Genomic DNA, 27,931 nt, shown 5'->3' with positions numbered 1-27,931 from the left:
CCTATTTAAAAATTGGGGTACGGCATAGACTTAGCGTTTTTAGTTTTCATAGATTTCAATGTTCTTCATAAATTCCTTGAGACGTGGCTCGAAAACTATTCTTTCGAACTATAAAAATGTGAACTAAAAAAAAAACAATGTCAGTGTCAGTCAGACTTTTGACAGAAGGAGTCCTTCTGAAGGACGATATTGTTTTTTTTTGCTCGATGTGATTTTGTCAAGATTTTGTGTTTCCATGAGTAAAGAGGAAAAATAAAATAACAATAATATCCTTGTAGTAATAAAGTACCTAAGTAAGTTGAAGAACAAATATGCCTCAAAAACGTACAAGCGACAACACCGTCACATCGTCTGACGATGCTTTCAAAGCCAAGAAACGAAAGACCATGCTAAAGGATATGCCAGGCATGACAGGACAAGAGCTCAAACGTAAAGCCGATGAATTCCTAGCTACGAGGAAGAACGCCAACAAACTAGTAGAGATATTGGAGTTGTTCAAGGTGGGTTATACTAACCATTGAACACATGGGTTTTGAAGGTTATGCTATTATTGTCTAACTAATTTCTTATATATTGCAGTGTGAATCAGACTATTATACCCCCGTGCTTTTGACGGTGCAGACTGTGTTTACTGAACTACTGCATCGACGGGACATGGTAGAAGTCATTGACCCCGCAAAACCTTCAAGTGAGTGTTAAGCCTCGAAAAAAAAAAATAATACTGACACCGTTCAGAAGCCCTCATTGCTGTGGCTAGTGCCTGACTCAATCTCAAACAATTCATCTGTCCACAGAAGACACTCCCGCAACTGTTTACGCCAAATGGCTCCGCGACAACTATGAGCTGGCTCTCAAAGCTGTTGTGAGCTGTATGAAGCGCGGAGACCTGGACAGCAGAATCCAGGCCCTGGAAACAGCCTGCGAGCTGCTCAGGGAGGAGGGACGGAACCCCTCAGGTCCAACCGGGCTGTAGTCTTCCCCACTGAACGCTTGGAGGTAACTACCAAAGATTTTAGATTACTAATATTAGGTTCTCCCCACATCTATCTATCAATGCGGGATCCACGCAATAAGAGCAAAAAGGCAAGGTTTGTCTTGGATCGGCTGCTGCCTATTGAGGCATTGATTTTCGCTCTTATTGGGTAGACAATGCTTTTTCTGTTTTAAAGGTCTTTGCGGGATCTGGGTGCAAGCAAATCAATAATTCTGAGCTTTGCTGAACTTACTAAAGCCGGAACCCACATTATATGTGTATCTAGTTATGTTGATATGTTTTTTTGGATCTGTGTTGCGGAAGAGAAAAGGGAGGAATGTGAGTGAATGTGTGTTGTCGTCCTATGGTAATGATGGCAGCCCCATCACCGTGATTGGGATGCTGTGGGTTAATCATCTGCACATTCCTAAAATATATGATGAATTCAAAGAGAGACCTTCAGGAATGCTGATTTGTTAGATATAGTATCAAAGTAATGCCTGATTCAATATTATTGTTTTGTTTTTTATTGTGGCTTAAAAAGGTTGCCTGGAAGAGATTGCTCTTAAGGAATAAGGCCGCCTATTGTTTACCTTGTAGTTTTCTTTCTGTGTTTGTTTTCTGTATCATGTACCATTTCTGGTGTACAATAAAGAGTCAATGTATTGTATTGTATTGTGGCTTATGAATGAAGCAAATTGCAATTATGGTAATTTAAAAAAAAAATTGGTACCGGCTTTAATGCCAATGTATGTAGATACCAATGATATGCGTTTAAATATTATTGCGATTAGATTTATGTACAGTCATGAACATGGACAGGGATTGCTGAGCCACTAGCGTTGTTTGTAATTTTTATCTTTTTCGTTCGTAATTTGGCCGTGTAATGCTTGGCTTGGGTAATGGGCAGGCCACATCGCTCGAAGAACAGATAACCGTTGGGGGAGAAAAGTCCTCGAGTGGCGACCACGAACCGGAAGACCAAGCGTTGGCGGCCCCCACCAGGTGGACTGACGACATCGTGAGAGTAGCGGGAAACCGGTGGATGCAAGTGGCGAGTTGTCGTTCATTGTGGCGTTCTAAGGGGGAGGCCTTTGTCCAGCAGTGATGATGATGATGATGAATGCTTGGGTTTATTAATGACAATATTTACCACGAGTATTAATCTGCTTAATTATTAACATTGGTGAGTGGGTCAACAATCCAGCTTTGCGATGGTACTTTACTTAGCCATAATGTTCTTATTGCAGTTATTTATTTGTGTGTGTGCTTTATTATTTGATGCCATAGCGTACATTCCCTCTGCTATACTTGATACTTAGTGATTCTACTATCTTAGGCAGTTGATACTTGGTTATGTGACCTCTGTGATGCAAGTACGGTAAAGCTTGTACACACTAACTGCGAGTTGTACGGTCACAATCGTTATTTTGGGGCCCGCTTAAGGTCGAATATCTGTCATTTTGTACGACAATTGATTTTTTTAAGAGAAAGGTCTCAAATTAATGCTTGTGACCGTACTTGAAGACATACATAAATATTTTTTTATCATTATTGTAAGTCTATTCTGTTCCACTGCTGAGCAAAGGCCACCCCCGATACTTCCACTGCTCTCTGTCCACTGCAAGGGGCAGTCCTTTAAGTAGTCCAGCTCAACCCACCATTGCCACATAATAAAAAAAAAAACTTTCTTTGCGAATGTTCATTTTTATGCTACTGTTATTTGCTGCCTCAGAGTAGTTTATTGAGTATCAAAAATATTAATCTATTTCGTTCATCAATTAGATTATTAAAAAAATATATGAATAAGCGCCCCGCCCCCGCTTCAAACGGTCACATTAAAAAAAAATAAGTCTAACCATGTACACTTGACACACATTTTTCAGCACCATTTCCTAAAAACTATAAAAAATAAAATAATCCCAGCCTATATACGTCCCACTGCTGGGCACAGGCCTCCTCTCATAATGAGAGGGCTTGGGCCGTAGTTCCCACGCGGGCCCAGTGCGGATTGGGAACTTCACACACACCATTGAATTGCTTCGCAGGTTGGTGCAGGTTTCCTCACGATGTTTTCCTTCACCGTAAAGCTCGTGGTAAATTTCAAATGTAATTTCGCACATTAATTCCGAAAAACTCAGAGGTGCGAGCCGGGGTTTGAACCCACGATCCTCTGCTTGAGAGGCCATAGGTCAAACCACTCGGCCACCACGGCTTGCACTCCGCCTTACGGCCTTAAAACTATACGCGTTTTTAAATTATTAGTAATATATTTTGAATGGAATGTCCGATTTGAACAATTCAAAAAGTAATCTAAAAGTCTTGAATATGAAATGGTTTATTTGGATAATGATTAATGCAAAAGTATGGATAACACGGTCTGATTTTGGTCGGTTTGGTTTAGTTTTTAAAACGTAAAAAAGTATTTATAGTTACATAACTAGAATAACAATGGTTAGAAATATGGTATCGCAAAGTTTTTCATAGATATTGATATATTCTTTAATATCGTAGAACATTTTTTTGTTCTATCATCAATAGTTTCCGCAGTCCATGCGATAAAAGATATTTTGTGGCAAAAAAAAATACGATTGGTTTTTTGGAATCTTTTGTATTTTTTATTTCAATTCCAAATTTTTACTTTTACGGTCATCCCGTAAAACGGACGCGCGGTCGGTCCGCGGTACGGATTACCGAGGACCTGGGTTCGATTCCCAGTGATGGTCTTATTTTTCTGTTTTTTCTGTGCATCTATATTTCAGTTTGTATTTTCAATTTAGGTTTTACGGGATGACCGTAAAAGTAAAAATTTGGAATTGAAATAAAAAATACAAAAAGATTCCAAAAAACCAATCTTAATTTGATTGCTTAGTAACGATATCTCTTGTCCGGGTGAGCGGTTAGTTCCAATGGAATGCCGAAAAAGTTTCTCGATGAGGGCTACGGCATAGATGTCGCTAGCGTCGCTGCTTAAGTGACTAAGAAACAAAAACAAGCTGAGATATGAGGTGCATAGGGAAATTCGTGTCGGTACCGTTGACCATCAGTGGTGTAGCGGTATAGCACGCGGTACGGATTACCGAGGACCTGGGTTCGATTCCCAGTGATGGTCTTATTTTTCTGTTTTTTCTGTGCATCTATATTTCAGTTTGTATTTTAAAAAAAAAATACGCCTTGAGTTACATTATTGGAGTTTTAGTACGGAACCCTAATGTTTGCTCGTTGTTAAGGTAGCCGCTGTCACTTTGGGATAATGTAGCATTCTAACGGTGAATGAATTTTTTGAATCGGTCCAGTAGTTTTTGAGTTTATTCATTACAAAAATCTTTCCTCTTCATAATATTTTTTTTTATTCGACTGGATGGCAAACGAGCAAGTGGGTCTCCTGATGGTAAGAGATCACCACTGCCCATAGGCACTCGCAACACCAGGGGGATTGCAGATGCGTTGCCAACCTAGAGGCCTAAGATGGGATACCTCAAGTGCCAGTAATTTCACCGGCTGTCTTACTCTCCACGCCGAAACAACAATGCAAGCACTGCTGCTTCACGGCAGGATTAGCGAGTAAGATAGTGGTAGCAATCCGGGCGGACCTTGCACAAGGTCCTACCACCTGCATAATATTGGTATAAATATAGATAATAACCAAGATCTTTTTTAACTGCCCGCGAACAGCCTATATGTATAGCTGTTAATGATAGTTTCAAATGCGATATGCAGAGTGGTGCTGTTTCAGAGCATAATCGCGGCGCTATTGGACGCGGAGGCGTCGACGACGGCCCTGATCCGACGTTTCCGCCAGCTCAGCCGGCATCGCGACTTTCAACAGATGGGACTGCGGGCCCTCGCTGCTCTGGCCGAGACGTAAGTATTGTATTGTATTGTAAAACTCTTTATTGTACATAAAAACACATGAAAATGACAGAACACAGGATAATAAGATGTACAAAGGCGAAATTATCCCTTAAAGGGATCTCTTCCAGTTAACCTTTGAACGATTGACAGGATATCAGACACAAGAGTCACTGCGAGTACAATGAAAAGATAAAAGAACCGAAATTTTAAATTAACTCAAACAATGCATTATAAATACATATAAGTACATACATAAATACATACATACATATATGGGTAGACACTAATACATACTAATAAAGTTAATAAACTTATACATATCAAATAAACTACAAGTAAAATACATATATACATTTATCTACATGCATATCATAACTTCCCTATTATATGTTCAGAAACGACTATCAAATGGCCTTTATTAAGAAACCTGGTATCTGCGGGTGCATCTTAATGTTTACATTAAAGTATCGGTAATACTTTTTTTAACAATGCATATCTGTACATATTGTAGAAAACTTATGACATGCATGTAGATAATAATTATTATTATAAATAAAACTTTAGTTTTTTATTATCTGTTTTATTTAAGCTTTGGTAGGTACTTCAAACTAGTTATCAGTAACACTAACTTAAAAATACAGGCTATATCTGAACATATTATAGAAAACTTATGATATGCATGTAGATAAAGTTATGTATGCGGCTATACATAATTAGGCATTAAAACACTCGTGTGATCTTATTATGAAACTCGCCTTATGCCTCTCATTATGCACCAGCCACATAATTAACTATTACACCACACATATACAAAACAGAACGCACAACACTGCCTCATTTAAGATTTTTTTTTTTTTTTTTTTTTTTATTCCACTGATGGCAAACGAGCAAGTGGGTCTCCTGATGGTAAAAGATCACACCACCCATAAACATCTGCTATATATTTTACGATAAACTGTCAAGCCAGTACGCCCTTAAGCGAGTGAGCCCTTAAGTAGTTGAACACTAATAATTTTTTGTCTTATGGATTACGATATTATGGACAACGTCTTATGATCGCACAAGCGACCAATTTTGGCTCTTGCCCTATAAATAGGGTTGACATACCTCCCGTATATATGGGACTGTCACCGTAATTGACCACCGTATTTCGACAAAATGGAGCCGGCGGGCGGCCCGCCCGACCGGCGGTGGTGAAATGCGGATAGGAACATTTTACTTTTATGATAAAGAAACATTCAGGGAAGGAAGTTTTAGTCGCTTAGTTGACCACAGCATATAAAGTTATACGCCATTAATAATCTTTTAATCCGTTGGATTGTACTACCGAATTAAATGCACTGATCTATCCAGACTCATAAATTGCTACTAAGTAAATTACTGCCAGAACTAAGGCTACATCGGCGTTGCATATGTTGTTTACGAGTTTTGGGCATCGAATGAGAAACCGTCCCGTATTGGTTCCTAGAAGTTATGGCGACCCTACCTATAAAGGGTTACACAACATTCGGTTTCGTTGTCAGTTTCGGCGAGTTCTCCATATGGGCGGCTGTGATGGCTTCCCATTAGGTGACACGCGTGCTGGTTCCCCCCTCTTATATTGTTTGCTGCGGAAATAATCTAAATTGTCTGGCCTAAACTTGATTAAGTATGTTAGGAAAATAAATTATTAGGTTGTTGCTTTTGCAAAGACTTTATTTTTATAGTTTCTAAGTTCTATAGAATCCATGAGCATTTATTAACTAAATCAAGTTTGATCTAAATCATATTCTTTATCAGTCGATCTTGTGAAGGTCTTACTATGTTGCCGTCCGTGACACGACCGCGACTCACACTTAGTATAGGGACTTAGTCGCGCGACGCGGTCGTTTGCAACCGTCAACTTTTCATATTAATTCATACTCCCATGGAATGGAATGCAAGTGCCCAGCTCAGATTTGATTTATTTTAATGTTAGAGAGTATAATATAACAGACACGTACAGTCGAGTTCATAAAGTTGTTAGCAAAAATTTCTGAACACGATTCTTTTCTTAACGGCGTAAGAAGCGTGTTCAGATATTTTTGATCAAATGTTTGCTCACAAGTTTATGAACTCGACTGTACATGTTTTATTTTTACTGCCTATTGGGATAAATTGTCTTCCAATATACTGAATAGTGACTGAACCCTCTAGCTTCTGTAGAGAGTTTTTGTGTCTATTATTTTAGATTACTCTCTAACATATATCAAAATTAATTAAATCTGAGCCGGACACGTCACCATTCCTTGTTACTAGCGCGACGCGGTTTTGCGTCTGTCCGTGCTTCATATGAATTCATACTGAGTGGGTCGCGCGACCCGATCGCGTTCGTCGGTCGCGGTCGCCGGTCGCGGTAGTAGGTCGCGGTCGTCAACATCGAGTTGCTACCGAGATAGCGAGCTAGTCCACCATGTAGCGGGTCTGTCGCAGCGGGGACCAGAAGGTCCTCTCGTCTTGTTCAGGGATGGGCATCCAGTTGTGACCTGCGCAAAAATTAAGTAGTAAATCTGGGTGACACTAAGTTTTTAGTACTTAGTTCATGTTCATGTAACACAAGCCTAATTTTAGTAGGCGACCCGTTGAGAGAGACTAGATTTAAGTACCTCGGTAACAGTTTTTTTGGAGTAAAGTCGCCTTAAGGGCCACAGACACTAGGCCCTTGCTGTAGTTTAATTGTTTTAGGGTTCCGTAGTTAACTAGGAACTTTTATGGTTTCGCCATGTTTGTCCGTCTGTCTGTCTTCTGTGTGTGTTGGGCTTAGTTCGCACTGACCTGCGTATAGGTAGGACTTTCCGCCGCGACAGCGGTAGTTGAGCCGTGCGGCCGCGTCCTGCAGGTGGGCCTTACGAGGTACCTTGCTTATTCGTGCCATCGCGTACACTTCCTGGCTCTGGAATAAGTTCAGGTAGTCTATTGATCGCGTGATGTTTTTATCAACTTTTAAGTGTAAGGTTTAGCGGAGCCGAAAGGTTCTGTGTTTTGGCCGAAAACCGAACCGAAACTTCGCTTAGACACTAATTTCAAATTATACTTTTAAACAGTAGAATTCTATTCATTAATTTCATTCATTCCTAAAAATATTTTTAGCACACAATATTTACAATAAATCCCAAAGGAGGATGGCCAGATTTGTATAGACTCTGGCGTAGGAACCAATAACGACAAGATTTTTTTAAGATATAAAAAATATTATATATTTTTAGAATATAAAAGGTTTTTTTTATATTCTACAACTTTTTGTACGGCGGGCAATCTCGAATCACTGTGTAAAAAAATATGAAAACGCATATTAAACAAAATCATTATACAAAATCATCAACATACAGGAACTTACTTAGTATCGAAAAAACCTTTTTTTTTTATTCGACTGGTTGGCAAACTAGCAAGTAGGTCTCCTGATGGTAAGAGATCACCACCTCCCATAAACATCTGCAACACCAGGGGTATTGCAGATGCGTTGCCAACCTAGAGGCCTAAGATGGTATACCTCAAGTGCCAGTAATTTCACCGGCTGTCTTACTCTGCACGCCGAAACACAACAGTGCAAGTATTCGGGCGGACCTTGCACAAGGTCCTACCACCTGTAACCTACTTTTATGCAGCGGTAACTTTTTTCACCCAAAAATTGGGATAGTAAAAGCATTAGAACTTAGTATAAGCTATCCAGTGACATATCGCTTGTCCTTATTGGTCATTAGGCCGATTAGCCCACCCTCCTTTTTGGGCATTTATTGGGCATGTTTGCTCCATCTTAGTCAGGTGTCCATGGGCGGCGGTGATTGCTTACCATCAGGTGACCCTCATGCTCGTTTACCCCCTCAATATATATATAAAACATCTTCGCTTATCGCCTGGCGTGATTGTGGTAAACGCATGCCTGTTTTTGTGTAAAAAAAAAGTCATTACAAAAACAAAAGTAAAATAGAATTAAAACTAATTTATCCTAAAGTCATAAACCTATAATTTCATTCATTCACTTTAAGGCTCCGTTGCTACCACAGATGTACGAGGATGTGTTGCGAGTAATGTGTTTTTCATTATACATTAACCAATAAAAACCCAACCAACCAACCAAAAACCAACCGTGACCAACAGCGGTGGCTCCAATGACGATGTCGACGCGAGGATCAAGAAGGCGAAAGGTGCCTTTGCCCAGCTAAAAACTGTGTGGGATTCGAACGTGCTCACTCGGCGGATCAAGGTTTCCCTCTTCGATTCCATAGTGAAGTCTGTTTTGCTCTTCGGCTGCGAGACTTGGAAGGAGACAAAGGTTCTGACGAGCAAGCTACAAGTGTTCGTCAACAAATGCCTGAGGTCTATCCTGCGCATATTTTGGCCGAACACTATCAGCAACGAGGATCTATGGAAGCGATGCCACCAAATTCCGATAAAGCGAGAGATCGCACAACGGAAATGGAAGTGGACAGGGCACACCCTCCGAAGACCAGAGGACAATACAGCCAAGGTCGCGTTCACGTGGAGGCCGCATGGGAGCCGGCGCACACGTGGCAGCGCACCGTGGACGCCGAGCTGCGGGCGGCCGGGCTGAGTTGGGGAGACGCGGGACAAACGGCGCAGGACAGGAGCTGATGGCGACGTCTCACGAAGGCCCTTTGTACCACTGGAGTACCATAGGACGACAACAACAACGACAATAAAAACGCTTCATTTACCTCGCCTCTTTCCGCTCAGCTGTTTCCACCAGAGATGTGCTGTGCGAGGATAGGCGAATGAAGCGTTTCTATTGTTTAATGAAAAACACGTTCCTCGTAACACATTCTCGCACATCTCTGGTGGGAACGCATCCTTAAGGTTTCTACGTATACACCGTATCTTCATGACCGTAATAGAAGCGTGTCAGATAAAATATATTCGTTGTATTGAAAAGTATGAGATGTCCGCAAGCACGTTTCGTAACCAACCGTCGCCGTTGCGGGTCATGTATGCGTTTGATATTATGTTCGACACCCGGTCTGATACGATCCTGTTACGGTCATGGCATGATACGATGTAATGTGTAGAGACATAAAACAGAATACGCCCTGTTGCTGTGTGGGACGGAAATGGGCATACCTCACACAGCATCATGCCCAGCACCTCGTTGTCTCCGGTCTGCTTGAACCTCACGTCCACTGGATCCAGCTTCTTGCCTTCAGGAACACCTGGAAACGGGAACTGGCTTACAGCGCCATCTGTCGCAATGCCTCGTCAAAATAAAGCCAATAGTTGATTGATATCAAAATACAGGACATGAGCGAGTCACATTCTCGTGAGGTTTGCGTTTCTATTAATAAATATTAAAAAACGCAAACCTCACGAAAAAAATAATAATGTAAAATTAAATTAATTAATTAATATATGATTAGTCGTCAATTTTAGCATTGTTTTTAGGGTCGGCTTCAAATATATTTATAATTTACTAGCCGTTACCCGCGACTTCCTCCGCGCAGAATTCGTTTATCGCTATCCCGCGGAACTATGCAATTTTCCGGGATACTACTATATCCTTCTCCTATCTGGGACTAAACTATCTGTTTATCCGATTTCATCTTAATTGGTTCAGTGGCTTAGACGTGATGAAGTAACAAAAAATAAACAAACAGACTTACAAACTTTCACATTTATAATATTAGTGAGATAGTGAGATGTCGCAAGCCAAAAAAGATAAGAACCGTGGCCTAAGGGCCCGCTGGAGTCCACTTTAAGAAACCTTGCCATAAGGGTTCCGTCACTCGAATGTACGGGCTAAGGAACCCGTAGAAGCTAATTCCGTGCGGCTTACCTTGCAACGGCACGTACATCAGATACTGGCCGCGGTCTCCGTTCTCCACCAGCAGACTCATCTGACCCGACTCCCGTATGAGCACGTGCCGGGCGGTCCAGTTGACCGGCGTGCTCACGTGCTCGTCCAAATAATCGTGCAGCAACTTGTAGTCCTAGAACACTTGTAGTCTTAGCGCCCCGGGCGAGTCAAGCCTTTAGCGGCCTTTAGATACGACAAGCGACATAATACATATCTTGTTTGTTAGATATAGGCATTAGCTGTCTTAGGTAGCCGGGCCGGCCTTAGCCATCTAGGCACCCCGGGCGAGTCATGCCTTTGGCGCCCTTTTAGATACGACAAGCGACATAATTACAGATCTTGTTTGTTAGATATAGTCATTAGCTGTCTTAGGTAGCCGGGCCGGCCTTAGCATCTAGGCACCCCGGGCGAGTCATGCCTTTGGCGCCCTTTTAGATACGACAAGCGACATAATACATATCTTGTTTGTTAGATATAGGCACCAGCTGTCTTAGGTAGCCGGGCCGGCCTTAGCCATCTAGGCACCCCGGGCGAGTCATGCCTTTGGCGCCCTTTTAGATACGACAAGCGACATAATACAGATTTTGTTTGTTTGATATAGGCACCAGCTGTCTTAGGTAGCCGGGCCGGCCTTAGCCATCTAGGCACCCCGGGCGAGTCATGCCTTTGGCGCCCTTTTAGATACGTCAAGCGACATAATACAGATCTTGTTTGTTAGATATAGGCACCAGCTGTCTTAGGTAGCCGGCTGGCCTTAGCTATCTAGGCGCCCCGCGAGTCATGCCTTTGGCGCCCTTTTAGATACGTCAAGCGACATAATAACAGATCTTGTTTGTTAGATATAGTCACCAGCTGTCTTAGGTAGCCGGGCTGGCCTTAGCCATCTAGGCACCCCGCGCGAGTCATGCCTTTGGCGCCCTTTTAGATACGACAAGCGACATAATTACAGATATTGTTTGTTAGATATAGTCACCAGCTGTCTTAGGTAGCCGGGCCGGCCTTAGCTATCTAGGCGCCCCGCGCGAGTCATGCCTTTGGCGCCCTTTTAGATACGAAAGCGACATAATACAGATCTTGTTTGTTAGATATAGGCACCAGCTGTCTTAGGTAGCCGGGCTGGCCTTAGCTATCTAGGCGCCCCGGGCGAGTCATGCCTTTGGCGCCCTTTTAGATACGACCAGCGACATTATACGTATTTTGTTTGTTTGATACAGGCACCAGCTGTCTTAGGTAGCCGGGCTGGCCTTAGCTATCTAGGCGCCCCGGGCGAGTCATGCCTTTGGCGCCCTTTTAGATACGACAAGCGACATAATACAGATCTTGTTTGTTAGATATAGGCACCAGCTGTCTTAGGTAGCCGGGCGGCCTTAGCATCTAGGCGCCCCGGGCGAGTCATGCCTTTGGCGCCCTTTTAGATACGACAGCGACATAATACAGATATTGTTTGTTAGATATAGCACCAGCTGTCTTAGGTAGCCGGGCCGGCCTTAGCTATCTAGGCGCCCCGCGTGAGTCATGCCTGTGCCGTCCTTTTAGATACGACAAGCGACAAAATGAGAGATCGTGTTTGTTAGACATAGGCCTCCCCCACAGACCTCCAGTTGCTTCGGTTGGCAGCGGCCTGCATCCACCGTGAACCGCGGCTTTAACCAGGTCATCCGTCCCACTGTTACGCTGCGCTTGCCGATCCGCGGTCTACATTCAAAAGTTTTAAAGCCTTGGGGTACTAAAGCACGGTTTCCACCGCGAATGAAGCGGACTCATTAATGACTAGTTTAACTTACACCGACCATCTTCATAGAAGTTCGGTGTAAGTATTCATGCAGCCGATCGTCGTGCGTTAACACGTTCGGCCCCGGCGACGATCCACTAAGCCCTTACGCTATGCCTACGCGTATCACACAGCAGTCACTTCTATGCCAGTGACACGTATACGTGTCACAAACGTAATACATTCCGGTGCCAGTGACACAACGTCTGTGACTTTAGTTCTTACTCTTCCTAAAGGCTGGCAGAACGGAACGTTGCCGGAGCCGAATGCGGTCCACTAAGCTCTTACGTAGCGTATATCCCACAGCAGTCATAAATACGTGTCACTGGCATAGGAGTTAGAGAATTAAAAAGGCACAGACGTTGTGTCACTGGGGCCGGATGTGTTAAACTGAGTCCGCTCCGCTCGCGGTGTAAATTGGGCTTAAGACTTACGCTTTTCCGTGGCAAAGTGAAGTCCACCCGCAGCGTGGGCGTTTGCGGGGCCCAGAAATAAAACACCATCCACGTCTCGTCCAGCACGGTGTAAGGGTTGAATCTCGCGTAACGGCTGAACTCTTCACAGGACGTCTTATCCTCGGGCTCGAGATGGGGCCCGGCCGGCTTTTTAACACCCGCGATCATCACAATTTTGAGAATTAAGATCACCATGTGCATTGACAGCGTTAAAGCCATGATAGTTAGCTGGATGGCAATAAAAGGCCCATTACACCGTGTCACACCATGACCGTAAAAGCAACGTGTCCGGCAAAATTATATTCTTTGTATCGAAAAGTATAACTCTATGCCATCGATTTAGAATACCCTAGATACACTGTCACCTAGAAATTCAAGTCGCAAAAATGTCCCATCGCTAAGTTACAAGTGGGTGCGTCTACTAACGCAAATCAAAAACAGATAATGTACTTAAGAACATTTCAATTTTCGTTGCTTGCAACATGCAACCTTATGTCAAGAAAATTAACGTGTTATTTCGAGTGCGCGCGATTGGCGGTTATGACATTACAAAATAAGTCCATTGCGCTTTCGTTCGTATGTAGATAGCTGCAATGGACCTCTGGAATAAACACATAAGCTACTTTTTATCCCGATATTCCCACGGGATAGGGATAAAATCTCGAAATAACAACCGCTGGGCTTAGAGTCATGAAATTTGTTATGTAGGTAGTTGGACCTCTGGAATAACACATAGGCTACTTTTTATCCCGATATTCCCACGGGATAGGGGATAAAATCTCGTTATGTAATGGAATATACCGCTGGGCTTAGAGTCATGAAATTTGGTATGTGTAGCTGGACGTCTGGAATAACACATATGCTACTTTTTATCCCGATATTCCCACGGGATAGTTTTTTAACTAAGGGACCCCATACATCCCTGTATTATTATTATTTTTTAAATTTTTTCTTTAATTGTACTGTAGTTTTAAGTATTTTATTTGTAAATATTTTATTTTGAAAAAAAATACATTCTGCCAAGTTTCTTGCGTCGCATTCTTCTTGGCAATGATGGTCTTTCCGAAAGCGCTGGTAGTTTTTAAAATGAGGCCATTGCGGCCTATTTACTGAATAAATGATTTAAATTTGAATTTGGATAGGGAAAAATTTTGAAATTTCAGCACTGGGTTTAGTCTTGAATTTTGTACAGTTATTCACATCACAACACAACCTCAATGAAGACTACGATATAATTTTTTGAAATTTCCAGGGTAATTTTGTAAAATCCCGAAGATTTCAATTGTAACTACCAGACCGAATAGTTTACGCGTACGAAGCCGCGGGTAAAAGCTAGTTGGTTATAAAGTAAAATGTCTAGGTTAAGAAATATATACATAACCTCTAATTACTTAAAATAAGCGCTGCTTAAAAATTGGCATTCATTGCAAAGTAACACTAAGCCAGATTTTACCGTGTACACACTTTATTTGTTTCAGTTCATTGATATAAACCTCCGCAAAGTAACGCCTGATTCAATAAATTATTCAACTTTTTCTTATATTACTGACTTCTCTAATGACGGACCTTCTTCCAAAACTTGCCAATTACGGTCGCAACTTCTTGTGTCAGTAGCGAAATGAAGAGTGTTGTTCCCCCGATGAATGATGTTTAAAAACATCTGAAGGAATTCCAAATTTTAGGATGTTTAGTGCCTTCTGTTCTCGAAAAATTGGTAAACATGAGGTGTCTTTGTTTTAAGGTTTGTTTACACTTTAGGTAGCAAGTACAGGTGAGAAGTGCAGGTGTTAAGTGATTAGTAAAAACAAAGTGTAAACACTTCTTTATAGTACTTTTCGGATAGGATAGGATGGATACGGTGACACATGTCATTAAGCAATTAAAGGGTAGTGACCTTGTTGTGGGATTCGATTTGTAGCATTCGAACAATAGACAATATCTAATTTTGCTATTTCTGTTTCTTTGGCTAGTTGAAGTATAATTTTGAATTCTTGTACTAGTGTGCCGGATATCCTGGCTGCAGCATCAGATCGTCGTGTTGCCACCACTGCATTGTATTTAGAATCAATTACTGATCAAAACGAATCCAAACACGACATATGTGCTATTATTTTTTATAAAGCGTACTAGTGTGCTGGATATCCTGGCTGCAGCATCAACTCATCGTGTTGCCACCATTGCATTGTATGTAGAATCAAACACTGATCAAAAGGAATCAAACACGACCTGTCTGCTATTATTTTTTCAAGAGTATACTGGTGTGCTGGATATCATGGATGCAGCATCAGCTCGTCGTTTTGCCACCACTGTATTGTATGTAGAATCAGTTACTGATCGAAACGAATCCAAACACAGCATATATATGTGCTATTATTTTTTATAAAGTGTGTTAGTGTGCTGGATATCCTGGCTGCAGCATCAGCTCATCCTGTTGCCACCATTGCATTGTATGCTGAATCAAATACTGATCGAAACGAATCCAAACACGATATATCTGCTATGGTTTTATCAAGAGTGTATACCGTTGTTCTGGATATCGTGGCTGCAGCATCAGGCCGAGAATTCCATAATCTTGCATAGTTATATAGCATACGTGGGTGTTTCAAATTTTAGGTCCCAAATATGTTTTAAAGTGAAGTAAATACCCATTATGCGTCTAAGATTCCTACCGCCGCGAATAAAAGAGCTGATGATCTTGAAACGGCCGAACCGATTTTTATAAAACATGTCTAAGATCCATCGCTGGAAAACCTGCTTTCAAATAAAAAAAACGCATTCAAATCGGTTCATCCGTTTAGGAGCTACGGTGCCACAGACAGACACAGACACACATAGCGGTCAAACTTATAACACCCCTCTTTTTTCGTCGGGGGTTAACAAAATAGAATTATGACGTAAAAAATATGCGTAAACAAGAGGAACCGATACACCATTACACCATTGATGGTAGTAAAGTAGTATTTTAATTAATATGCATGTTATTTTATTAACATTTTTAATAAAACATTGTTCCAAGAGTACAAAACAGTACCCTGTTGCCTGATTATGTTAAAAGTAATTAATAAGATTGACATCTATGCACAAATTGATATATGTATAAACAACAGTTGGGTATGTTGCAAAACCATTCTTTTCTGCTTAATTCATTATAATTTGAAGAAAAAGTTTCCGATCTGTGGAGCGTTATCCGCATAAGACGGCCTAAAACTCTCATGGTTTGCCAAGAACAATGGTTCAAACATGGCTTCCTTCATAGTCTCAGGAATCTTAATTCCTGTGTACAGGTGGGAGTATCGCACGGGAAACGGCACCATCGCCGCCGCTGAGTAAACTAGTTCTGCGGGTACTTCTTTAAGGGTGTCCCGGTGCAGCAGCGACGTCTCCCCTGTGTCGCATTCCATGATCACCACGAACCTCCCTTTACCCACCATCAGCATTTGGAAACGGACGAGTTGGATGCTCTTCCGCCTGATGTGCTCGACTGCAAGAGACGCAATGAGGGTCGGTCAAGTATTATGGTGCTTCCGCATTAGGGCCTAGGGGGCGTTCGAGTAATACGTAACGCAATTTATGGAGATTTTTGATGAAGTTCGTATCGTACCGTCCCTCTCAGTCTCGTATTAAATAATATTATCGTCAGCAAAACGATACGAACTTCTATTTTCGAATTGCGTGGTAGCACCCCTGATTGACACTTTTTCGAGTCGTCTACCATAGATAATTAATTAGCTAATTCCAACATGCTATAAAAATATTTACTAAAATTATTGCAAAACAATTTGATATAAATTTTAAATACAAAAATAACGAAGTTTCATGTGGCGAAAATATAACGAAAACGTTTCATGTAACGAAGTTTCATGCGGGGAAAATTTTTAATGGTGTGTAAAATTGAGTTATAGCTAAGTTTTAAAGATGTAAATAAAACCGTTGGCTGACACCTCTAGTCAGAAATGACGTACCTACTTTTTAAAACTAAAGTCATAACTCCCTTGGGGGGAAAAACTATACGTAAACCCCGTGGGAACAATTGAGGCCATTGTCCTTTGGTTATAAAGGCATGGAATAACATCATTGACGAGCAAGTGTGATGAAAATAGTTATTTGTGTCACAAGGGAGCAAAATGTTGTATTTACGGCGAGGGCGTACATTGAATCCAGCGAAGGATTCTAAAGTAGAATCCTGAGTGTAGTGAGGGATTCAAGTGTTAACGGCCAAGATGAAAATAATTATGCTCCCGAGTGGCTCATACAACTTTTCACAACGAGCATTAAGAAACTTGTAAAAAAAATATCTAAGTATTCATAAAAATAGCGTAGCTTTACAATTATCAACTTCAAAAAATGGCATTTGCAATAAAACACTTAGAAAAGCCCTGAACAGAAAAGTTGCACTTTGCTCCCTCTCGAGAGGAGAGGGAGCAAAGTGCAACTTTTCTGTTCAAGGCTTTTCTTAGTGTTTTATTGCAAATGCCATTTTTTAAACTTGATATTGGTATGGCCACGCCATTTTCTATGCTGGTTGTTCTTTAATAATATTTAGTTTTTTTTTTCATGTTTCTTAATGCTCGGTGTGAAAAGTTGTATGAGCCACTCGGGAGCCAAATTATTTTCATCTTGGGCGTTAACACTTGAATCCCTCATTACGCTCAGGATTCTATTGTAGAATTCTTCGCTACATTCTGGATTCAATGTACGCCCTCGCCGTAAATACATCATTTTGCTCCCTTGTGACACAAATAACTATTTCTGAAGGAGAGGTGTGAAATAGTATATTACGGGGAAATGCGGCGCGCATGTTCTGCACGCCTATGAACCGGCCCGGTGTGCTCCCCATCGGGATCAGCAAAGTCTGGCGCTCCGTCCGGGATCCTTGTTGGTCTATCATTATGAGCTGGGCTGCATCCCACGGTGGCTCGGTTATCACTAGCTTTCCCATTTCCTTCTTGAACCTTGCGATTTCCTGCGGGACGAACGCACACGACCATCAAGGTGCGGCCGCATCCAGTCGCTCGTCGGTATCGTTTGCAGCGCTATCTGATCACGTGACCCCATTTAGAGTGGGATTTTGAATTGACAAGATTTCATATTTCTAGCCCCCTTATTCATAAACGACAATCAAACCTATTTTAGTTAAAATGCCGCTAAAATTCGTTTGTCCTTATCTGTCACTTCGACATTTGTATTTGTTAGAAAGGGACAAAGCATTTGTTAGTTAACATAGGCTTGTTAAGTTTTATGAATAAGGGGGTAAGACTATAATTTGATTCGTTCTCTGTATTCTGTTTGGAAAGAGAAAAACGCTGATCTGACGTAGACGTTGCATATAGAGACGTTGATGAAATGATGACAGCTCCTTTTTCTAGTGAAAAAGTAGTATTGGCAAATTCAGACATATTTTTTTCATTTTTATGTATTTTTTTTAAATATGTAGAAATCAATTATAATAAATATTTTCCCATGTTCAGGAGGCAAAACTCTTTCGATTCCTGTAGTAATTTACAGGTATTAAAAAAATTAAATCTTGTCAATTAGCTGCTACTCGAAAAAAGTAGCGTCTAGTCGCCGCGTCGAGCAGCAGCATCAAAATGGCTGCTTGCACGAATGTTCTTGGTCTTGGGAGCTGATTTCTTAATCTCATTCAGTAGCAGTCGTGGCAGTGGTACACATAAAAAAAATATAGTGTTTTTGCCGAAATTGAAGAGTTTTTTTTTCCAGCGATAAAGCTCAACATTTTCAGCTTTATCGCTATATGTCACGTGACCATATTTGACGCTGGAAACGAGCGTCGAGCGATTTGCATGTGGCCGCGCCTTTAAGAAGCGTTTCCACCAATAATGTGCGAGGAATGTGTTTTTAATAACCAATAGATACGCTTCATTTACACATCCTCGCACAGCACTTCTGTTGGAAACGCAGCCTAAGGCGACACAACCCGAATACTTAGTAGGAGATCCGAACTTCAAAAGATCTTCACCGGTCTGATAGAATGTATGTTTAAGTATATGTATTAAGAATGAAATGTATTTTATAATAAACTCGCGGCTTCGCACGCGTAAGTCATTAGATACAGCAGTTGAATTGAATTTCCGGGATTTTATTAAATTCTCGTGAGAATTCCCTAAAATTACATCGTGGTTTTCATTGACGTTCAATTAAAAAAACCATGCCAAATTTCATGACTCTTAACCCAGCGGTTGTGATTTCGAGATTTTATCCCAATCCCGTGGGAATATCGGGATAAAAGTATATAAACTAACTTTTTGCCAAATTTCATTCAAATCCGTTCAGCCGTTTCAGCGTAAAGAAGTAACAAACATACAAACTCACTCACAAACTCACTCACAAACTTTCACATTAATAATATTAGTAGGATTTAGTATATTTGAAAATATATTAGAAATGGCTTTGCTAAAAAAATCCTGAACAGGCTATTGGTTTTTTTCAATATTTTTAATTAATTTTCATTTAATGCAGACAACCCTACATCAACGTGTTTACAATAAAGCAGCGCTTACGTTGATATACAATTTGTTCTATTATCTAATCTAGTGAAAGTAACTGGCATCATATCGTCCAAGTGAACAATAGCAAATCCAACGTCTACATATTCTGTAGGTTTTATACTATAAGTCAATATAAAATTTTCTTATTATCTCGAAGATGCGACAATAATATGTTAAAAATCATTTCTTTTATCATTTTACAAATCCATATCTAATATATTTTCTAATATACTAAATTTATTATAAAATAGGTTTCATTATTTTATCAGACCGGTGAAGATCTTTTCAAGTTCGGATCTTAGACCACAACTAAAAAAAACAATAACGTTAGAAACGCCAGCTTACTTTAGGTGTCACCTTTCTAAATGCAAGTAGATCATACGGCGTCTCACGAGAATTCCAAGTGAAGTCTTGTACCCAGAGGTCAACACTACTATCAATATTAAAATCCGGATCGTCTGCCAATTCGTCGCACATTTTATGGAATAACACCTGCTTGTCTATGAATTTAAAAGCGTCGCTAACTAAGCTTGAGGCAGCGCATACAGTTAGGATAGCTATTCGTCTTGACGACATTGTGACTGATTCTCACGGTGCTGTGTCGCCCTTATATTGTGGTCTTGCGATTGTTGTACTCTTTTGTTTCGATTTTCTCACGCCAGCGAAGAAACTCTGGTTGAATTCGATACGTAATGCCTTCCCACATTGTGTTCCTAGAATGACCAGTTTGCCACTATACACGGTGTTTTCTTTGATTTCCGTTAACTCTAGAGAACATTAATTCCAGCGTGACCTTAGACATGTTTCATGACAGTGTCTTATCTTTCAAAAACAAAATTCTAGTATCTGTGTCTGCGTTCTGATTGAAATAATAATAAGTTTGGCTTAATGTTATTGTTTAAGTCGACGACTGTCGGATAATGTAATGTTTGCACATAATTCTCCATACAAGTTTCTAAAAAATAATAATGGACTAAGTTTAAATTATATGTTTTGTATTTCCATATTGTAGTTAAATGACAAATTGTTGAAAATGACGTGTTCGCCTATAATTGGGGCCCATGCGGAACAAATACAAGTGATTAGTTTTTTTAATGCAATATTTTAATGCAATAATGTGCCCTATTGGCGTCCCGTATAAATGAATAAATAAATAAAATAATAACATTCAACAGATCAAATGACGTTGAGCTCTCCAAGATACTAGTTTCCGAACTCTACTATTTAATAAAACAGTGTAAAGGTTCTTAATTTGTAAGGTTTTTTTAAGGTCCGTAACTAGTAACTAAAGATTTTTTAATTCACACAATTTAGCAAAAAAAGGTTAAAAAGTGAGTTTTTGTCTCTTTTATATATGTGTGACGTCAATGTCACTAATTAAGTTTGAAAATTTTATGATTTAATCATTTGTGGAGACGTAAGAAAAAACTGGTTTCGCCTTATTTGGCTTACCTTTCCTATTAATATTTTAAATTTGAAAGTTTGTGAGTAGCTTATATCTTTCACGTTAAAAAGGTATATCTGGAATAATACATAGGCTACTTTTCATCCTGATATTCCCACGGGAATTTTGTAAAATACCTGAATTTCAATTCAACTGCTGTATCTAATGATTTAGGCGTGCGAAGCCGCGGGTAAACGCTAGTTTGGCCATAAAGTTAATTACCAGGTAGTTCCTATCAATGAACTGAGCCGTCAGCCGAAGTTAACGGAAATCAAGAACAACACTGTGTATAGTGTGGTGTTTACGTTTGCGTTTTAAACGCGTTTTTGTTCCGTGAACCTTCTTTCCCGCTAATTTTGTCGTAGCAGTAGTATTCCTACAGTTTCGGGCCATGCAAACTACGGAATGGCGCAGGCGGTTCGATCAATTTTTTCTTGCACCTTGTTGCCATGGTGACGTCCCTTGGACAACTGTTTAAAATCATAAGTTTCTATATGTTTTCTATAGTCCAGCGTAAATTTTTGTCGTAGTTAAAAACCCATTATTTTATGGACTACCTCCTAAGCACATTGGTAGCATGTACGACGTCTCTCGATGAGAGCGGAACATAGATGTCGCTAGTGCTGCTGCATAAGTAGCGTAGTAGAAATAAGCAACCTGAGATATGTATGCATAGGAAAAATTCGTGTCTACATTCCTGTCCAGCGGTGGTGTAGGGGTTACAGCACGCAGCACGGATTGCTGAGGACCTGGGTTCGATTCCCAGCGCTGGTCTCTTTTTCTGGTTTTTCTGTGCATCCATGTCTCAGTTTGTATTTTCGATATGGTTTCACGGGATACCCGTAAAAGTAACAAATTTGGAGTTGAAATAAAAAATACAAAAAGACTCCAAAAAACCAATCATAATTAAATATACGTTCGAAGTGAAAGGCGATTCGGAGAGCAATTTATGCTTTTGAGGTAAAGAACAACAAAATGCCATTTTGGCTATTTGGATAAGCATGCATATGTATATTTAGCCAGTGTTTCTACGTGTATCTATTCCAGGGTTTCTCAAACTTATGACTCCACGTACCCCTGTTAAAGTTTCTAGACGACAGCGAACCCCTACCTCCCCCCCCCCCAAAGAAAGTAATAAAAGTGTCTGTTGGAGATACTAAGTTTATTTTTATTTCAATCATCATGATAATATAACGTATATTATTTATTTCAATAAAAGGTAACAAATATAGGTAAGAATCATCTTGCCAACGAAAATACAAACTGAAACAAACAACAACAAATAACAAACAAATAAGTAACAAATTTGGAGTTAAAAAATACAAAAGGCTCCAAAAACCAATCTTAATCATCTTGCCAGTCTTGCAGCCACCATCACGTAAACCTTGTCGCGAACCCCCTACCGTCGAATAGCGAACCCCTAGGGGTTCGCGTACCCCACTTTGAGAAACCCTGATCTATTCTATTAGCTGGTAAATAAAACATTATTCTTATCCTCAAGAAGACGTTGATATATATCTAAGGCGTATTATAAATGTTTGGAAATTCAACCGCATTGGCGATCCCTTACTTCCAATAGCGAATCTACTGTGTTAAAAATGTTATTGTGTTAAGTACCTACTTGTAACACATAGTGATGTAATAAAGTGGGTAGTGTGCATAACATAATGGTCTAGCTATGTATGACGAGCGACATAGCATAATATAAATCGAATCGTTTATTTTACATGTCGCTTTTTTAGGGTTCCGTAGCCAAAATGGCAAAAACGGAACCCTTCTAGTTTTGCCATGTCTGTCTTTCCGTCCATCCGCGGCAATGCTAGAAAGCTGTAATTTTGCACGAATATATTTGTAAACTATGCCGACAAAATGGTACAATAAGAAAATAAAAAAATTTTTTTGAGAGTACCTCCCATAGACGTAAAGTGGGGGTGTTTTTTTTTTCTCATCCAACCTTGTAGTATGGGGTGTTGTTGGATAGGTCTTTTAAAACCATTAGGGGGTTGCTAAGACGATTTTTCGATTCAGTGATCTGTTTGCAAAATATTCAACTTTAAAGTGCAAATTTAAAAATACAAAATATGCAATTTTAAAATCGGACGCCCCCCCTCTAAAATCTAAACCAGTGGGTAAAAAAAATTGAAAAAATTCAGGATCGTAGTAAGTATATTAAACTTACAAGGAGAACTATCACGGTTAAGTTTTCGGCATGGCCCGCGTGGAATTCGGTTATCGCGCGCTGTTCCCTCGGGAACTGTGCATTTTTCCGTGATGAAAAGTAGCCTATGTTACTCTCTGGCCTATAAACTACCTCTATGCCAAAAATCACGTCGATCCGTCGCTCCGCTTCGACGTGAAAGACGGACAAACATACAGACACACAAGCATACAAACACACACATTCGCATTTATAATATTAGTATGGATTCTGAAATATCATCGTCGAACCAGGCTCAAACTACGACGTGCAAAATTCGAACTTCTTATCTTGCCGTCCCGCTCTCGCTTATTTTATTTAATACGAGAGTGAGGGGGACGGTACGATACGAACTTCGAATTTCGTAGTAGCCCCCCAGTGCGAGCCGTGGCTTGAAATCCAAGAGCTTATCACAGCGGTTGTCTGCAGGTCCGCCAGCCGGGTGTACATGCAGAACTATTTGGAGCTGTTCGAGGCGCTGATGGCGGCGGGCGTGCCGACCGAGCCTCGCCCCAGGAACAAGCGTCACGGCGACGACCTGTACTACTGTGAAAAAAACGGTGAGTTTGAATGGAATCTCGTGTTTAATCTCTTCACCGCCAGAGTCATCCAGTCGTGACAGCCAATGGGGTGCATGACCAACATTCAACGAGCTTAATCCTTCTGCCATTGCATGAAAAATCAAGTTGACTTGTCGCTGGTTTTTCTGTGGCGTACAGAGCACGTCACTTCCCTTGTGTTGTAGACACGCACACTGATCAGATGCAGCGCATTCTTCTTGGCAATGATGGTCTTTCCAGTAAAAAAATGCAATGCAAAAAGCATGCAAGTGAGCATGTAAGCAAGCATGCAAGCAAGCATGCAAGCAAGCATGCAAACAGAAAATCAGGCAAGCATAGTCTCAAATGTGAAAAAAAGAGTGCAAGCAAGCATGCATTTAAGCATGCATTTCTAGTAAAAAAAGACTGACATGTAAAAGAGCTCTTTGCGGCCTACTTAAGAATAAACATTATGATTTTTGATTAAACGAAGACATACAATTCAGTGTAAAAGTTGTTCATTCGGTCTTCCATTTATCATAGCTATTTAATATTTTGATATTATAAACAACAAAGTTGAAGTCTAAAGGGTCCCTAAAAAGTTGATTTCATTTGTAACCGCCGACGCAAAAAGAGGGATGTTATAAGTTTGACCGCTATGTGTGTCTGTCTGTCTGATGCCTTGCGAGGTATATGCTTGCCATGGAGAAATAGAGACACTTCATTTACCTATTCCTCGCACAGCACAGCTCTAGTGGAAACATCACAGCGGAGCCAAGAAAGGTAAATGAAGCGTTTCTATTGGTTCATGACCAACATTTCTTGCACATCTCTGGTGGGAACGCAGCGTTAGCATCGGACGTGTTTCGGCTAGACTAGAGGTTCCCAAACTTTTTTTTCTCATAGACCCCTTTAAAAGTTTTATTGCTTTGCGTTAGTTAGACCCCCTACTGCTACGTTACTACTGTCACAAAGTAGATAATATAACAGAGACACCACCTAGTACAAGCAAATGGTATCACCCTAATACTGGCTATTCAACTGGCTATTTTTCTTTCCTTCGATTTTCCAATAGATGGCACCAGTGAGAACACAAATAACACGATACGTATTGCCATCTAGTGAGACACTAAGGATACGGTACACTGACAACAACCAACAAGCTCACCAACTGAGCCTAGACGACTAGAGATACGCATGATGTCTCTGTCTTATTTACGTCGTTAGAAGAGAATGGCATGTTTCTCTCAAATAGTTTCGACGAATGTGTGCAAGCGCGGGGCAAGCCCAGCAAGCGCATTCCGGTTATTCGCCATCTAGCGTCACAATTGCAAAACACTACGAAAGCCTCATAGCTGAAATGTAGCCACATGTAGCCTATACATGTAACCTATTTTTATGGTGTTTCTTATCTTCAAATTAAGGAGTTGAATTAAGGTTGATGTAAAGTTGTGTTTATAAAATATGCTTGTCTTTATTTTAATCTCAATATTTCTACTTAATTCGGCTTATTCACATTTTATAATTTACAAATGTTAATAGTAGTGCCATCTATTGCTGTTTTTTGTATTAAATATAGCTTGTAGGGATTGGTAGGCTATGCTGCTGTATTCCCAAAATATCCAATTTTTGTTCACGCCAACGTGGACTCTCGGCCACTTTGGGAACCTCTGGGCTAGACGATGATGGAAACCCTATCCTCAGGCAAAGTGGGCGTGCTGTTCAACCCGGAGGAATGTAAGCGTTCAGTGAACAAGTGCTGGGACGCGGCGTGCCAGTGGCCGCTGAGGAGCTGCGAGAGGACGCATCGGCGCGCGCTGCGGCTGCTCGTTGACGAGTTGTTGCCGCTGCTGGCGCGGCCTCAGTTGACCACTGACTTGCTGTGGGACAGCCTGGACTGCGGTGAGTGTGGGTTGCGCAGCTGAGCGGAGCGAGGGGTTAATGTGGGGTGGATTGCGGATTGTGCTACAGGTGTTCGTTTGTTTATACTCTTTATTGTACAAAAAGGAAATACAAAAAGGTTACTAAAAAGTGTTAGGTACAAATTCGGACTTATGTATGAATTATTAATGGTTTTTAATCGTATTTTAACGGAAAAGTTGTATTTATCGTGCTCTCTCTGTGCTTCAGTACCCATTGTACTGTACAGACGTTTTGACATTAGACAGTAAATGGTAAAGTTTCATATCAATGGATGATACAACAATTGAGTCGCTTAACTTCAAACTCAGAATAGTCCACTCTAACCATTTGGGAGATTATTGAAAAAATGTTATAATAGCGTTAAATATTTTTACGGCATTATTTTTATGGTATGCGATGATTTTTTTGATTTAAAGCGATCCTGTCTCAAAACCATCCATTCTTTACAAAAATAAAATGTTGTTTGGATTTACCTTCATTTGATATAATCGACTGCAATTGCAAAAACCTATCCGAAACTATCCGAAATTATCCGATAGTTTTTGTTACGGATACTTAGCATAACATCCTTGAATGATATCCACCAGGTGGCGTGTTGAGCGTGCTCGCGCTCCGCGGGGTGGCGGAACTGGTGACGCGTCACGGCGTGGAATACCCCAGCATCTACGACCGCCTGTACGGGCTGCTGGAGCCGGCGGCGCTCGCCAAAGCCAGCTCCAGGCTGCTGCACACAACCGGGACCTTCCTCAGCTCCACGTGAGTCAGCGTCGTCTGGTTACAGGTCGCTGCTGTGTGTAGCAAAATGTCCGGCGTGTAAGGCGGGCGTGCCAACGATGTATAAAATTCGGGCATAGGGGTTATAAAAGGTTCAGGATCACGGTGGATGCGGAAAGCACAAGTCCGGTCTGAGTGGAGAGCCTTGGGGGAGGCCTATGCCCAGCAGTGGACGTCTTTCGGCTGACATAATGATGATGATGATAGAAAAGGTTTCGCAACTAACGTTTGGCAACCTGATTCATTTCGCAACTTTTCATTTAAATAAATAAATAAATAAAATAAATATCACGGGACAATTCACACCAATTGACCTAGTCCCAAAGTAAGCTTAGCAAAGCTTGTGTTATGGTTACTAAAGCAACGGATAAATATAATTATATAAATAGATACATACTTAAATACATAGTAAACACCCAAGACCCGAGAACAAACATTCGTATTTTTCATACAAATATCTGCCCCGACACGGGAATCGAACCCGGGACCTCAAGCTTCGTAGTCAGGTTCTCTAACCACTAGGCCATCTGGTCGTCAAACGTCGTGGTTTCGCAACTGTTTAATATTTCTGAAACTGTAAATATTTCAGGATTTTTATAAAACTAACCTAACCTAAGCCAAAGGGTTCTACACGATGGCCCTGAAATAAATCCTGAAATATTTATAGTTTTACTGTTTGCCAAATGCGCGTATAAGTTTTTCTCTATGTAGCATGACTCCTTCTCTGGTCTGTAGGTCCTTCTCTGTTTTATCTTAAATTTCATCCTTTTATTACTCTGTTACATGTAAAGGTAGCTTCCTTTTTTGTCTGTTCAAAAACACGTATTTTCAAGCTTTAATTTATAAAATAAGTTTTTGTTAATACATGTACCATCAGCCAAATAAGTGGTGTATCAATTTTTAAACAAGTTCCTATCAAATGTATATGTCGCTAAAGTCGAACTTTCAAGTTGACAGACACGTCTACACACAGGAATGTATGAAAATCCATTATTGTCCGCTGCTCTAACTTTTTAAATTTGCTTACTAACATTAAACTGGCAAAGGAAAAATTACGAACAGCCAACCACCACTAGAGTCTGTAAGCATTTGCGATATTGCGATGCGATGCATTGGATCCATCCATCCATCGATATTTCCTCACATTGTTTGAGAAAAGCACTATACAAACCTCGGCCAGAACAGGGATTGCTGGACTCGTTTTGTCCGTCTACCCTAAACTCGTCCATCAGTCCCTTACTTCATGGCCTCTGCAGTAATGTACTATTATTGTTTATATTATTCCAGGCACATCCCGGGTCTTGGTGGCGGCGTTCGCGAAGCGCCTCTCCCGTCTGGCGCTGCTGGCGGCACCAGCTGACTGTCTGGCGATGTTGGGCTTGGTGGTGACCCTGGTCGCCGCGCACCCCGAGCTGAGACGGATGCTGCGGGAGAGGGAGGGCGCTAACATCAGTGAGTGCAAGTGGCCAGCGTAGCGTAGCTGTCTGGCCCTAAATTGGAAATCATTGAAAGAAAATATATTCTTCACAACCAGGGATGTTATGGAGCTCCGGTTCCGTTTCCTTTAAGTCGGAACTTCCGTTTGGTACATCCGTTTCGGTTCCGGTTCCGTTACTTTTAAAACGGAAGTTATATATGTTAATGCTTAGCGCGGTGGGGAGACATAAGCG

At 40.9% G+C, this 27,931-nt stretch overlaps 2 protein-coding genes and 1 pseudogene across 2 annotated transcripts; 1 reads left to right on the top strand and 2 right to left on the bottom strand.

Moving 5' to 3' along the window:
• The first annotated feature begins 173 nt into the window (after positions 1-173).
• LOC141440530 (nucleolar complex protein 4 homolog) lies at positions 174-27,751 on the top strand (annotated as a pseudogene).
• Positions 7,250-13,097, bottom strand: LOC141438037 (uncharacterized). The gene is made up of 5 exons (XM_074101681.1): positions 12,858-13,097; positions 10,632-10,785; positions 9,923-10,011; positions 7,622-7,739; positions 7,250-7,332 (listed from the first exon to the last, which is right to left on the bottom strand). Exons 1-5 carry the CDS (start codon positions 13,095-13,097, stop codon positions 7,250-7,252), a joined length of 684 nt encoding a protein of 227 aa, XP_073957782.1.
• Positions 15,903-19,949, bottom strand: LOC141437753 (uncharacterized). The gene is made up of 3 exons (XM_074101282.1): positions 19,730-19,949; positions 17,658-17,841; positions 15,903-16,359 (listed from the first exon to the last, which is right to left on the bottom strand). Exons 1-3 carry the CDS (start codon positions 19,859-19,861, stop codon positions 16,025-16,027), a joined length of 651 nt encoding a protein of 216 aa, XP_073957383.1. The 5' UTR covers positions 19,862-19,949; the 3' UTR covers positions 15,903-16,024.
• Positions 27,752-27,931: the final 180 nt, after the last annotated feature.

The sequence above is a fragment of the Choristoneura fumiferana genome, chromosome Z (assembly GCF_025370935.1).
Source record: "Choristoneura fumiferana chromosome Z, NRCan_CFum_1, whole genome shotgun sequence".
NCBI lineage: Eukaryota > Metazoa > Arthropoda > Insecta > Lepidoptera > Tortricidae > Choristoneura > Choristoneura fumiferana.
Note: the sequence above shows the minus strand (reverse complement) of the source record. Positions and strands in the feature narration are given on the sequence as shown.

Excerpts from the sequence above, each read along its gene's own strand:
- LOC141438037 (XM_074101681.1), bottom strand. The coding sequence starts at position 13,097 with ATGGCTTTAACGCTGTCAATGCACATGGTGATCTTAATTCTCAAAATT. Across the intron at positions 10,012-10,631 it reads GATGTACGTGCCGTTGCAAG|GTGTTCCTGAAGGCAAGAAG; the intron begins GTAAGCCGCACG and ends TCCCGTTTCCAG. Across the intron at positions 7,333-7,621 it reads AAAGTCCTACCTATACGCAG|GTCACAACTGGATGCCCATC; the intron begins GTCAGTGCGAAC and ends ATTTTTGCGCAG.
- LOC141437753 (XM_074101282.1), bottom strand. The coding sequence starts at position 19,861 with ATGTGCGACGAATTGGCAGACGATCCGGATTTTAATATTGATAGTAGT. Across the intron at positions 17,842-19,729 it reads TTAGAAAGGTGACACCTAAA|GAAATCGCAAGGTTCAAGAA; the intron begins GTAAGCTGGCGT and ends TTCGTCCCGCAG. Across the intron at positions 16,360-17,657 it reads CATGCGCGCCGCATTTCCCC|TCGAGCACATCAGGCGGAAG; the intron begins GTAATATACTAT and ends CGTCTCTTGCAG.